Source organism: Erithacus rubecula, assembly GCF_903797595.1.
Source record: "Erithacus rubecula genome assembly, chromosome: 21".
NCBI classification, from domain to species: Eukaryota; Metazoa; Chordata; class Aves; order Passeriformes; family Muscicapidae; genus Erithacus; species Erithacus rubecula.
In genome coordinates, this window is record NC_136673.1 from 3939508 (window position 1) to 3954228 (window position 14721).

Consider the following 14721-nt stretch of genomic DNA (forward strand, 5'->3'; position numbering starts at 1 on the left):
AAAAAAAAAGGAGGATGTACAGGTCAAATTACAGGAGGGGACTTGAATACCCAAGTCATTATTATTGTGGTGGAAAGTGTGAAAGGCTTGGTATGGCTGAGAGAACTGCCAGCAAAGTGGGGAGATTTGGGAATGACCTTGAGCATTTCCTTCTCTCCAGATTCCTGAAGTCTGGAGAAGAAAGTGGTGGCTTTGAAAGTCCTTCCTTGCTGCTGATTTTTCACCATGGCCTGGGTCTCCAAGGAGCAGCTCACCTGGCATTAAGGCAGCAGCAGAATCTCTCTTTACAGGGCTCATGTGGGAAAGGAGGGAGCAGTGACCACAGTGTGCAGGCACCATGGAATTTCTCTTTTTCAGTCTTTGTTCCAGCCCTGGTGTGATAAGGTGCAATCCATGCCTGGATAGAAGGTTACTGCTATCAAGAACCAGAAATAGATGGCTTCTTAAAGAAACAAATTTACCATGTGAAGTTACTAATTACACTTTAATGACAGTCAGGAGGGCAAAAAAAGACCAGTGTTTGCATAAAGCATGATAGGCATATTTTAAGTCAGGTCTTGCTCTGCTATGTCTTGCTTCCTCTTGCTCTGTTCCCAAGCCACACTCTCTTTTCACTTTTTTTTTTTTCCAACCCCCCTCCCTTTTTTTTTTTTTTATTTTATCTGTGACATCTGCTTGGAGCTTGTCCCTCCTGTGATACCACACTACTTGCAGCTGTTCAGACCTCCAGCTCTGAGCTGTGCATGGGGTGCCCTGAGCATACGGCCTTTTTGATGTGTGATAAAACAGAACCCAGCCACTGGGGGTATGGAGAGGGAATGCAGCAGAATATCAATAAACCTGCTCTGAACAAAGCTGCAGCTCTGTGCTGGAATAGACATTTCACTGAAGTGTCAAGTAGATGGATAATATATTCTAATTAGGGACTGACTGATGCCCTGCAACTCACAGACCTTTGGAGATCAGCTCCAAAATGCTCACTGTTTTTGTTCTCTGTGTTGTTTTTGCATTTGTGTAATGCTTTAAAATATATTTTCTGCAGGAAGCTATTTATTGAGCTTTGTTTTCCTAAATAGTCAAAACTTTTTGCTATAAAGTTGCTTATTTCCTGTTTTAAGGGCTTTTGCAATTTGTATGTAAACCTCTTGAAGTTCGCTGTGGATTGTTCAAAGTATGGATTGTGGATTGTTACAGTATTTTGTTCACTGCCTGTTGCACATGGTATGATTTGAACCATAAGCAGTAGTGACTTCAGGTTTTGTGGGGTGGTTTTGGGGCTTTTTTCATTTGTTTTGTTATAGTTTCCAAAAAAGGTTGCACTCAGAGTGGAGAAAATAAGCCAGATTTGTAAATTGGCATCAATTTATTTGCCTCAGACGCCATTTCTCCCCAGAAGATCTGGGCCTTTATATATATATATATATATTTTATACACAGTATATTCCAAACTAGAGCTGAAGTTCCTGGCATAGCCCTACAAACATTGTGCAGCTTTGCCTTCTGCAAAGTCCCAAGGGATAAATTGATTTCTCAGCACCTGTGTGACCTTAGCCAGTGGTTCATTCTAATTTGGCAGAGCAAACACTGGGAGTGGCAAGAATGGCTTGCAGTTACTTGAGTCTTGTATTTTCTACATCTGTCAGCAGGATGACATGTTCCTGAAACCAGGCTAATTAAAGAATTTTAAATAGTCTGCTCTATTTTCTTGTGTAATTGGAATAACCCATTCCCTCCCACAGAAGTCCTGGAGATAGATTTCCCTGAAATACTTGGAGAACCTTTGGACCCCACACTGACAGAGCAGCAGATTTATATGGGAGATGATAATGATTGCCAGCTAATGCAATATTAAAATATCTCCTTTATTTCAGCACAAAGATGGCTCCCATATTTCCTGCAGTATCACAAAGTTATTTGGAGGGGTGGGATATAACAGCAAGGACTTGTGTGCTCAAGCAACTAACAGATAAATTAGGGAGAGCTCAGAAATTCAGGTTTGAGCCTGGGAAGTGGATTAGATTTCAAATACTGCATCAGACAAAAAGTGAGTGAGGCTGCAGCTCTCTGCTGGTATTTCACAGATCTGTAAATGTTTTTTTAAAGATGCTCAATCCAACACTTAGCTGGCTATAACAAGGACTTAAGGGAGCAAAAGGCTCTTTTTTCTTTTTTCTTTCTTTTGCTCTGTTGCTTCATTAGCTCTGGGAATGCTGGTTCCATTACTGTGAGTTTTCCTGTATAATTTAAGAAAATAATGAAAGCATGCATATTTTCCTCAGTATTCTTGGCATTAAATCTGTCTTTAGATTTGTTTAGCTCCTTTTTTTTAATATATCCACAGTGTGGGCTGGTATCCTTTTGAATATTTCAAAACAGTAGAAACTATTTTGGGTTTGTTTTTGTTTTATTTGAGATGGAAGTTGATTTGTTTTTATTTTTAAGATTGAAACATTAAAAAAAAAAACAAAAACATTGCTACAATCCATAAGTTCCCATTGCTGTGTAGCAGTGGAATCATTTCACAAAAATGTCAGTGCTCCATGTTTGCTTTCTTCTCTCACAAGTATCCATGAGAAATATTGTGCTGTGGAGGGATCAGAATGAGGTAATTTTTGTGTAAATTGCACTGAGGTTTAGTATGAATTTTGGTGGTTTTTTTTTATTTTCATGGATCAATAACTGTTTCATGCTTTTGTTCAATAGGGATGGATTTTGGAAGGCTTCCCTGAAAATCAGGAACAGGCATGGATGCTGCAATCATCTGGCATTTTTCCTAGGCATGTTGGTAAGCAGCACAAGGTTTGTGTGTGGTTGCATCCAGGAGGAAAGAACAGAAGGGTTTGTCCCAAAAAATCCTCAATAAATTCAATATCAATGTTGGAGACAGAGTCCCTAGACAGCAGAATATTCCAGTAGGGTTGGAAGCCTGAGGTAACCTGGGAGACTAAGCCCTGTTTTCACACCTTTTTCTCCTTCCATATCAGAGCTCTGTAAATTCCAGACCCTGCACCAAGTGTTTTTGAGCAGCTACAAGTAGCTTTGCACTTGACTTCCATCTCTAAAAATCAGCTTTTATCCTCAGGCTAAACCAGTTCTTCATGTGCTAAACACAAATTTATGCCTCTGTTGAATTAGGGAGTATAAATTTCACCAAGTGAAGTGGAAACATGATGATTTTAAGCTTGACCTTTCAGAGTGGGGATGGATTCTGGCTGGTTTTGGGTGGAATGTTTTGCTGGCAAAGGGCTGCTAGACAAAACCTTGACAGCTGCCCTTGCCATACAGGAGAAGCCACTTGTCCCAAATTATACTTAAAGGACCCACTTAGAATATAAAAATTACTGCAGTTGTGTGGAATGCAGTGTGAACTGATAAATGCAGAGTGAACAGAATTTATCCAACTTGATGAATTGTCACTTTGGATTTGATTTGGATGATATTCAGCTGTTAATGAAGAACTCGGAATCACTGCAGTAGAGTTAGGCAAAAATGTTTAATGTCTAGTACTTACATGTATTTTTAATATACCTAATAACATCTGAAGTTGAGTTTTGCTCACAATTATATCTGTGCCACCAAGACCTGAATGAGAATCTTAAAGCTCAGTCTGTCTAGTTAATCAAAAAGAAGATTGAGAGGAGATGAGATTTGTGGTGTGTGAGTATCTTAATAGGGAGAAAAGTGCCTGAAAAAACCATTTAATACAGAGAAGAAAGTCATAAAAAGAACTTGTTTGAAACCTGTAATCAAATGCACTGAAAATAGTAATTAAATTACTGTGTTTAACTGCAAGGATGATTAGCCAAAAGCAACCCAGGGAACTGACAGGTTCTTCCTCTTTTGATGCTTTCTAATCAAGTTTGAACACTGTTCTGTGAGATTATAAAAAAAAAAATCAGTTTCACTTGTCTCAAAACCAAAGTACCTTGGTGAAAAGTAGTGGTTTGTGGTGTAGAAGAGAATCAGTCTTGAGTGCTCAGTGGGAACTTCTGTCTGAGGCTCCAGAGACAATTTTTTATTGCTGGTGGTGATGTTTTTTGGATAATGGGGACAGTTAGTGCCCATGGGTACTGGATTCATGGATATTTTATCCCACTGTGTTGTTTAGTAGGTGAAGCAAAATTCTGATTAAAAATGAAGTAAAATATTTGCAGGGAGAGTGCTGGGAAATGAGAATGAGACAAATATACTCGAGATAAATTCAGCCACCTTTAATATCAGGATACACCAAAACAGCTGCAAGGAATAAAGCAAATAATTAACAAGAACTACACTTTTTTATTTTTCTTCTTTTTTTTTTCTTTTGTTGCCTAGTTATGCTCTATGCCCCAGACACTGTGCTGATTGAGAGGAGTGGTGGGAAAAGGCTTGATCCCCTCACACAAGGTGCAGTATGTTTATTCCTGACCTCCACTGCAGTCTGGGAGTGTTGCTTGGTCCCAGAAATGTTGCAGTATTGCTGATGGGGTTAAAATTTAAATGGGATCCCTTTAAGAACTAGTAGGAATTTATGATTATGAATTTCAGCTGTTTAGAAATGGTATTTGTTGACATTGCATTATTTTCACTTCCAATAAAACACAGGGAAATAAAAAGCTCAGTATTGAGCCTGCAAAAATGACTATGGCAGTACAGAATATTTAAAGATTATGTCTGTCCATATGATGGACATATATGTCCATATAATTTTGCTGTGCATCTCTGCTAGGTCCTGCTTGGTTTCTGAGGTGCAGGGATGCTTTTAGGGTAAATAAAATCCATTAGATTAAATAAAAGCATTTCTATTAGATAAAACAAACTGTCAAATACACTCAGCTCTGTATTATCTGTTGACTTTTATCATCAATCATCCATCACAAGATAAAATTCTGACATTGCTCAATAAACAAATCAAGCTGGATGTTTTGAGGAGTGGAATTAAGAAGGACATTCTTAATTTGAGACCTGTTAAATCATGCTCTTAGTTCCTAACCATCTTCCCTGTAGAGGTTTTCCACACAACCTTTGACTGGCCAAGTGACCCCCTGGTGCAGGAGAGGTTGGTGAAACCAGAAGATCTCTCTGAGCAGGAGGTGTCCAAGAAGCTGCTGGAATATCACAGAAACTTCCCAGAGATTTTCCACATCTACCAGAAAGTTCTGAAATCCATCAATGCAGACCAGCCCTCTGTGGATGTTCTCTCCCAGGGTAAATATGTGCTTTGTGCAAGTGGAGAAATTCCTGTTTGAGGGGTAGCTCCTGGCTGTTAAGAGTCACTTTGTAGGATTAGGCAAACACAGAGGGCTCCCAGCTGAGTTGTGCTCTCTCTAGAACAGCATTTGGGCTCTTCCTGGTAATTATTTTACTGGAGTAAGTGCAGATAACTGGAAATTCTTAGCTCACAGTCCTGCCAAGGAAGAGCTGACTCAGTAGAGCAAGTGTCACCATCGTTTCTGTGAGTGTCTCTCCTGAAAGGGAGCCCTGTGGCTCAATTGTTCACCTCCCAAAGGGCCAGTACCTTCCAAAATCTGACAGCAGCAAGGAGGAGCAGTTCAGAGCTGGGAACAGCCCATTGTTTAAAAGCTGTTTGTGCTGGAAGCTTTCCTGCTCAACAATTCTTGTTTGCCTTTGCCTGACTGTAATGCAATCTGACTTTTAATGTTGATCCTTCTAGAAGAGAATAAGGAAACTGCCAGAAAGACCAATTGATGATGTACTTTGTAGCTGTCAGTCTGCAGATGATCTCTTCTATCCCAGTAATTTTGCATCTCAAAAAGGTCTTTTTTTTTAATACCAAGTGCTGCACTTTTAAGATAAACAAGTAGGAAGTTTATATTCTGAATTTACACATTAATTACCTCTAAATTACTTAATTAAATTTAAAAGTTCATATCATCATTCATAAAGAATTCATGCCTTGAATTGTAAATAAAAATGTGAGTGCCTGAATATTAATTATTATTAATTAATAATGTAGTGAGATAAATTGAAAACTGGAATGAAAAAATCCTCTCTAGATCTTTTTTTCTGCAGTGCATCAAGCAGCCAGATTTTTTTAAAAGAATAATTAGATGTGGAGACTGTCTAGGGGATCATTACTCCTAATTAACTTAGTTATTTACTGCAAATTAAGCATCATTTGTAAGCAGGGTGCTTTGCCTGTAATGTTTGTGCTTTTCAATACACTGGGTTGTGGAAAATGTTCAGAAGAACTGGAGCTCTGCTTGGGTAGCTGATGCTGGGGGTTTAGGAAGCCATGCAGCAAACACAATTTTCTGGTAGGATTTTCCAGGTTTTTTTGTTTAGATTTTTATTACCTCAGCTAGAGTTTAAAAAAAAAAAAAAAAAAAAAAAAAAAAAAAAGAGATCTCTCATAAATATAAGCAGTGCTGTGGGTTGTTTCACAGAATTATGGCATTTTGTGAGCTTGAATGCAGTTGCTGCTGCCCTAATGTGGGATGTTGGGCAGTGCAGGATTCCAGCACTGCAGGAAGAGATGGATTCAACCCCATGTGGTTGTAGTTTTAGTTTCTCAGTACTGCCAGATAGAAACTGGAGTCTGCTGGAGGTGCTTCTTTATTAGAAAATATTTTCTAATCATACCAAAGCATCTAAGGGAGGGTTCTCTGCAAAATTGTTGGTACAGAGCAATGTGTTGACAATGGCACTCAAAATCCTGATCCTCAAGATGTTCCCCAGCAATCCTTTAGTGCTTCTTTTATATAGCTTATGTCTCATACAAACAGTCATGTTTAAGCCTGTCCTATTCCTTAGCCCAAATTACTTCTTTTATTGCAAGGACTCTTTAGAGAGTCTTTTATTAGAACTGTAAATCACACAAAAACTGAGAGAGGCTGCAGCTCATCTGAGCTCACCTTTCCTTGTATCCACTGCAGCCCCAGAGGAGTCAGAGCTGCAGATGAGTCCTTGCTGCTTTAGTCATGGCCAAGCGTGGCAGGTGGGATCAGTGCCACAAAGTTTATCCCTGGAAAACCTGGTATTCTCAGCCATCAAATGGGCACAGCTATGCTCAAACACAAAATTTGTGACATCTTCTTGGTGATCTCTCAGGTTCTCTTTTGGGGTCTCTATAATGTGGCATTGCTGACAAAGCTTCATGTCTCGTGGTCTTTCCAAACCTACAGGTTGACCTAAAGTTGCTGTCTCCTGCTTGAAGCAAAATTCAGGAGGATGATACCCAGAAAATGAGTGGAATCAGGCAGAGAAGCTCAAATATTCTTTACAAGTTACACAAAAAGAATGGGTAAAGGAATAAAACATCCAGACTCAGTTCTGTATTGTCAAGGCTGAGCAGTGTCGTGACACACTGTGCTACAAGTCTGTAATATTGTAATTAGGAGTCTTAATCACACACAGCTGGATAAATGTCATTAATTTAACATCCCAAGTTTTTACACTTAAATATTTGTTCAGAAACTGCAGAAAGTATTAAATGTAATTACAGCCCTCTATAATTTGCATGGTAAAATTGTAGCTATCAAGCAAAAATTACTTCTGCTAAAAACAACATGGTAAGAGAGCAATTATTAATTGAATCTGCTCTTTAAAATGGTTTGACAGGCACTGATGAAAGAAAGAGGAGTGTAATGATATTGAGATTTCTAAAATGCCTCTCAGAGTGAATTGCTGACAGGACAGGTTTATCAGTGTCCTGATTTCGGGTGCAGAGTCTGGATGTTTCAGTGATGAAATAAACCATGATCAACATGACAACGTTGGGTTTTTTTAATAAGAGAGTAGCTAATCAGCGTTTACATTCATTTTTTTAAAAGAAATGGGTTAAAACTTGTATATTTTGTCTTTCTCCCCTGTTGTAGTTCTTGCCTTTGTCCAAACCCGGCACCGCTCTGCCGCCCCCTTCACACCCCGGATTCTCTTCTTTGGCCCCCCAGGCAGTGGGAAGAGCCTGCAGGCAGAACTAATAGCTCAGAAATATGATGTTGTCAACAGTAAGTTCTCAGTAAATATGCACTTTGCTCAATTCCCCCTTTCTCTCTTTTTGATCATTTATCTTTTGCTGTCTGTCTTTCTTACTTGCTTATAAAATCTTTCTCTTTGTCCGTTGCTGTGGATGTCAGATTTTTGAGGGAAGTGAGAAATACTTGAATGAAGTGTAAACCAATGCTGTGACAAACCAGCTCTAAGGTTTTTTTTAGTCATCATTTCATCATTTTTTATACCTTTTACATCTGCATTTTTCTATTGTTAGACCCCTGTAGTGCTGTGAATTCTTCTGTGGATCAGTGGATCATGAGAAATGTCTGCAGTTTCAGCTGTCTGACCAAAATTGGGGCACTTTTAAAATAGAATTCACTCTGAACTTTAGTGAAGGCTCAGCCTCTGCACATCTCAAATAATGTGTGAGAAGAGGAAGGAATTAGTTAAAAGTGCATCATCTTTCTTTTGTAAAGGAAGTCCAAAAAATTCTGCATGGAGAATTTTTCATGATTAGCGTTTAAATGTTTAAAAGTTCTATATATAAAAGTGCAGCTTGGTGATAGGATCAGTGCAATATTTTCCATGTTCTGTAGTATCTCCTAACAGTGGAGTAGCCAATGTAAAATAAAATCAAAATAAATTATTTTAAACAAATGTCTGGTAGCTGTAAAATTTGCTGATTAGTCACATTGTGTTAGTTAAGCAAAAGGCAGGTTTGGCAGAATATTTCTGCTGTCAGTTATTGTGCCATTGCTGTATTGTAAAATATCATGTGAAAAATTAAATATCTGTAGATTTATTCAAAGCTATATTTTATTAACTGTGTAATTGGCTTACAGGAAAAAAAAACATGCTTGAATGATGATTTTGTTCTTGTCCTTTTGAATATTTTTTCAACTTTTTTTCTAAAACTGCAGGTTTCATAGTGTTCCATCTAGGTCAAAATTTGCATTTTTTTTTTTTTTTAATAACTACAATATGAGAGAGTTGCAGCTCTTTTTATTAAAAATCACTACCAATGCTTTACCCCTATGTTAAATTTTATTTTAAGTATTCTGTAACCCAAATACTAGAAGAATTAAGTGTTTAATACAGAACTGGAAGACCATCATTTTTCAGAATAATATTCATCATATCCTTTATTTCTATTAGGCCATTGAGCTTGAAGCACAGGCTCAAAAATTTAAATCTATGTTTAAATAGTCTCATGAATTGGGTTGAATTTAGGTGTGTACTTGTAATGTGAATTTAATTGGGGTCTGTGCACTGAGTTTCTGTTATATTTTTACACTATTTATTATGAATATGAATTTGCTTCTGCAGGACAACTGGTGACTGTTCAAATTGTCCCTTAAATGTTGAATTTTATCAGCTTTGTCCCAGGATCACTGCTGGGGGGCTCTGACTCCTGTTGGCCTGGCAGTGTGATTAACAGCAATAAACTGATTAAAGGGCTCCATCCTCTCCCATCAAAGTCAGTGCCTGTTGCTGCTATTGATTCCTGGAAGAAAGGAATCAATTTAGGATTATTAATTGAATAATCTCCAGGGGGACCTATAGCTAATATTTACCAAATGAGAGTTGTAACCAGGATTTCTGCTGTTGTGTGATCTCTCCATGTCTTGGTTCCCTCTCTCCAAACTCCCTCACCTGGGGCAGCCAGTGCTGTCCAAGCCCAAAGCAGGAACATTTCATGTACAGCTGTCCTGGATCAAACCTGAAATCTGCATCTCCTGGTGTTCTGTGTGTTTGAAATCAATGATAATATTGCATTAGCACAGTTTTTAAAATGTAATCCTTACATGATCATTAAATGATCCAGGGAGGCCCTTCCTGAAGTGAGCATTATGCTGCACCTCCAGCAGTGTGGTTCAGATGCTGTTCAGCAGCTGGAACTTTATTCAGTAATTACAAGTTTATAAAAAGTGAAAGCCACTAGCAATCCCTTGAGTTGTTATCTCAGAAATATATTTGATTAATATCATTCTCTCCATTTTTAATATGTTCTTTGCCAAATATATTCTTTTTTTTTTTCATTCCATATCCTCAGTCTCCTTGCTTTTCATTCCATTTGGCCAAAAAAAGAAAACAAAAACCCTAACAACAAATTCCAAAAACATACAACTTTTATTTTATTCAGTGACCTTATTTCAGTATGCAGCTTCTGGGTTGTTTTTTTTTTCCTTTTCTTTGTTGCCTCCTTTTTAAAATTTAACCTTGTGTCTTTTTTGTTCTTCCTTCCTGTTAGTTTGCTGTGGGCAACTGCTAAAGGAAGCTGTTGCAGACAACACAAAACTTGGAGAACTCGTTAAGCCTTACATTGACAGTGGAGGCCCAGGTAGGGCACATTGTTGTCTCATTACACTCTAGTTACAAATTTGTAGCAAAAACCAAATTGTGAGTGAATTTTTGTTGGTCAGATTCTCTTCAGAGTAGCCTGATAGTTGATTAATTCCATTTATTCAATGGGATTTGTAGCATTGTGTAACAGAAGTTAGATTTCTAAGGGTTTTTTATATCCTCAAAACAAATATTCACTGTTGCAGTGAAAGTTGGATTTCTTGTGCACATTCCTAAATCTCAATTCCATGTTTTAATCTCTAAATCAAAATCAGAATCCTGGTATCAGTACAAACTGTTTTTAAAGCACTCTATTGTATCACACTGCTTTCAAAGCACAATAATATTGTGCTTCATTTAATATTTGGATGTTGACTTTTAAAATACTACCATAGTTTACTTTCATGTAAATATTTTAAACACAAAGTTTCTTTGTACTTCATTTCTATCAACATTCTTGGTTGTGGGAGGAGTGCCACGATGAATCTTGAGTACACTTTGCTTTTTTGAATATACCTTTGAATAGGTTCTGCAGGGATTGCAGATAAATCATAAATACTGTGAGCTCCTGGGGGCAGCAGCTTAAACCTGTCTGCCTGTTACAGCTGTCCTGCTGTCTGTGTGTGGTGGGTATTAGAAATCAGAGAAAATCTGTAATTAAAGAGGAGAAGTCGTGTTGCAGGAAGGTGGAAGAATGTTTATTTTGCCAAATTGCAGTGGCCTGGAAGAGGAGCTTTCAGTGCTGTTTCTGGCAACAGCCCAAATGGTTTCCAGTGGTACAAACACAAGGAGGCAATTGTGCTGGAGATGGGGAAATCTCAGTTAAGTTTCAGTATTAATGGAATTTTGAGCAAAGCCCTCCCTGAGCAAAGAGGAATCTTCATCATCCTTTATTTTTAGCAAAGAAATGTGTTTGGTAAGGTGAAAAGCTTGAAAATCTCTCTTGTTTTTTGCACAGTACCTAAATTCTGAGTCTGAATTAGACGGTTCTGAAACACAAGCCTTTAAAATTACCCGAGGTTCCCTTGATACCAGATCCAGAGATTCAGGACTTTCCAAAAGATCTTTGGCAGGGTTTGGGGGTTCCATCCCTCTGTCAGGCACTTTATCAAGCCCCAGGGGGATGGGTTTGAACTCTGAACTTCATCTCCAGTGAATGGATTGCATTTCTTCCTGATGCAGTCCCCCAGCTCAGTGCATTCATGGCAGCATTCACTGCTGGGAGTAGGAGCTGCTGTGGGAGCCATGGGAATGGAAAGCAGGAATTTCTGCAGCCTGGAAGAGAAAAGTTGAGTCCTCTGGAATGGGCACAGAGATCTAGGAGAGGATTTTCTGAGTTAGAGATACCCAGAATGGGCATTAACTCAAAGGGAAGAGATCTCAGAGTGTGTTTGGCAGTGGATCTGAGGTCTCCAGGTGTGGGAATAATTCCTTCCTGTGTCATCTGGTTGACCTGAATGTGACTGGTTTTGAGTTTAACTAGCACATGGAGATCTTTTTAAACTCTGAGTCTGTCTTTCATGTTATCCATTAATTTCAGAATCTTATGTGCATACTGTAATTTCACTGTCTGAGGATTGTAAATACCTCACTCTCTAAATTTCACTTATGGCTGAGATGGGAGTTTGGATGATCTGTTTATTCAAAGACAGCCCCTTTAAGAGCTTCCTTTACTAAAATATTCTTTGTGTGTTTTATAAACTTCTTCTTAACCATTAAAGTTCCTTAAAGGAGATGCATTCCCAGTAGAGTAAAACAATTGCATGGATCATAATTTTTAGCCAGTCCTAAAAATATGCACATCCTTAGTCCAAGGGAGCTGCTTTCATTTCAGGAAAATTAAATTGAAGTTGTAATTCCTTTCTTCCTCCAAATTAGAAATTATTTCAGATTTAGATTAATTTTTTTAATACAGCATGCACAGATAAAGCTGTACAACACTTCTGAATGTTAATAGGAATCATAACTATATTTCTGTGCATTATGCTAAAAATTCTCCCTTAGATTTGCTGGTATGCACATACATATATTTTATTTGGTGGGACAAAGCACAAAATTAAGGGCTGAATAAAGATAAATATCATCTGGCAAAACCAGAAATAATAAGTTCTGTCATTTTGCTAATCCTCCTCTCCCAGGGATAACAAAGAATGAATTTACATTAGTAAACACTAACAAGAATTCATTACTGCCCTCACAAGAGGCTTGGAGAAAATGGAATAACACAGGGTAGTGAAGAGAAAAGGTGGGCAAAGAATCTTTGCATCTTTGCTCTCTTGCTGCAGCCCAGGTTAAAACAGGGGAAAGATCCTCCTGCTGAGGTTGAGAACAATCAGTTTCCAGAAAATCTCACTTGCAAAGACCCAGTGTAGCCAATAGCAGACAGTGTTGTAAGTGGAAAAGCAATTAGAACTTCAACCTTTTCATTATATTTCTGGTTTTAAGGAGTCTTAGCTGTTCCTGTGGGGGAGGAATCATACAAGTGACACTGGCACAGAGCAGTGGAACCAAAGGCACACCAGGAAAAATGTTGTTCTCAAATCATTACTTGTCAAAACGAAAGCAGTGCCATAAAATCTTGAGGACATGCCTCATATATTCTTAAAATGCTCCCCCAGGGGATTGATCTCAGTGTGTTTCCTTTCTTGTGGCCACCACTGATTGCATACAATTAGTCACTTAAGATGTGCCAACAGGGCTGTTGTGGTGCTGTAACAAGGCTCAACCCCAGCCTGTTCAAAGCTGACTCATTATTGAGTTCTTGAGGCTGCCCACTGTCTGTCCTGCTCCAGTTCTGCTTGGCTAACCCAGATCTCTTCATGGCTTGAGGACTCATCAACTTTCCTCATGCTGTTCTTCCTGTACTGCTGCTTCCTGTGTACACCATTGTATTGTGGGAACAGCCCAGACAATTCTGTAATTCCCCCCAAAAGGCAACCCAGTGTTCCCATTTTCTGTATTTCCTGGTGTTTGCTGTCTCACAAAGACCTGCTTTTTGTCAAAATCCTCAGTTTTGTATATGGTGATTTATTTGACCTAATGAAGGCAGCATAGATAGTTTTGAGCCCCTTAATTTTTTAATTCCCAGGACATTCTAGTCTACAAGAGGTGCACACATTGGAAAATGCATTTTTGGTGGTAAGTTCAGTAATCTGACAGGTTTTTGCTTGTCATAAACATAGAATTGTGCTTTGGACAACCAATCTGAAATGCAGAGACTGTTCCTTTAGGATGCTGTTTCAGGTTTCTCTGAGTACTGGGTAGTTATTAATTGTACTCTGGGCAGAAAATTGCCAACATTGGAGTCTAAGACCAATCTTCTGGTCACTAACTTCAGTTAGATTAACTCCTGGTCAATAATGCTAAATTCAGCACACACCATTTGCTTGGGCAGCCTGGGAAGAAATTGAGTAAGAGGTGAGTGCAGTGGCCAGAACCCTCCCACAGGCAGCAAGGCAAGTCCCATAAATTAATTTATTTGTTTTGATTCTTTCTGAAATGTTCTGAGGAGGCAGCTCCATTGAGACTTGACCCTTCCCTGGACAGATGATGCCTGTGTAGAAGGGTCTGAAGGAGACCTTTAAACAGAATTCCTGTCCTCAGGTTGCTCCAATTCTGCCCAGCCTGCTGGACATGTCTCACTGAAAACATGGACAAACATTATTTACAAGTTCCATCTGCATGATCTTTGTCCACCATCTTAAAGATGTTTGTCAGAATTTAATACCCTGGGAGAAAAAAAAAAAAAAAAATGCAGAAAGCATTTTTGATTTCCCCACCTAAATGTCCCTGGTGTTTGCCCCTTGAGGTGTTTGCATTGTATTAATGAAAGAACAAGTAGAAGCATTTTGGGGGCATCACAAAAATATGGAAGGTCATCAGTCAGTTGAAATCTGCATATCATTCTGTCCAGTTTTTCTGGTGAAATTGCATGGAGTGATCACTGCTAATTAATCTATCTGTTTGTGAGGCTGTAAGAGATAGAGCCAAGAAAAGTGAGATCACAGGAAAGCAGCATGAAGAGAAAAAAACACTCCCAAACCAGTAAGATTCTGCTTTTCAGCTAGGAGAACTGCTATTAGTTTGTGTAACTGGGTTTTTTTCCCACCAAAATGAAGATTCAGGAGGTAAGAAAAGTGATTCATGGAGCACAGATAACACTGCACTGTTTGCAGCCTGTTAGAGTTGAACACACACAATCTGTGTTGGCTTTTTCCTTTTCCTTTTTCTATTTAAGTTATAGTATCTGAAGCTGTCCCCAATGGCAGTCTGCACGTAGGGGGTAAAATCTGGAATTCCCTAATTTCTCCTGTTTGCTAATGAAAACCATTACTTGTACAAATACAGATTTCTCCTTATTTTAAATTGCAGTGGTTTTAAAGGGGTGCTTTTTGGTGTAGCCTCTGAAAGTTGGGGTCCCCTGGTAATTGTGATCAGAGCCTC

General features: G+C 38.6%; 1 protein-coding gene across 2 annotated transcripts in view; it reads left to right on the plus strand.

Annotated features, from left to right (window-relative positions):
- Positions 1-14721, plus strand: part of AK8 (adenylate kinase 8) — a 65309-nt gene that overhangs the window by 15792 nt on the left and 34796 nt on the right. For both annotated transcript variants that reach the window (XM_079324636.1, XM_079324637.1), the window contains 5 exons: positions 2704-2785; positions 4315-4386; positions 4987-5187; positions 7818-7949; positions 10187-10276. In XM_079324636.1, the coding sequence (XP_079180762.1) occupies positions 2704-2785; positions 4315-4386; positions 4987-5187; positions 7818-7949; positions 10187-10276 (577 nt within the window). The remainder of the gene's footprint in view (positions 1-2703; positions 2786-4314; positions 4387-4986; positions 5188-7817; positions 7950-10186; positions 10277-14721) is intronic.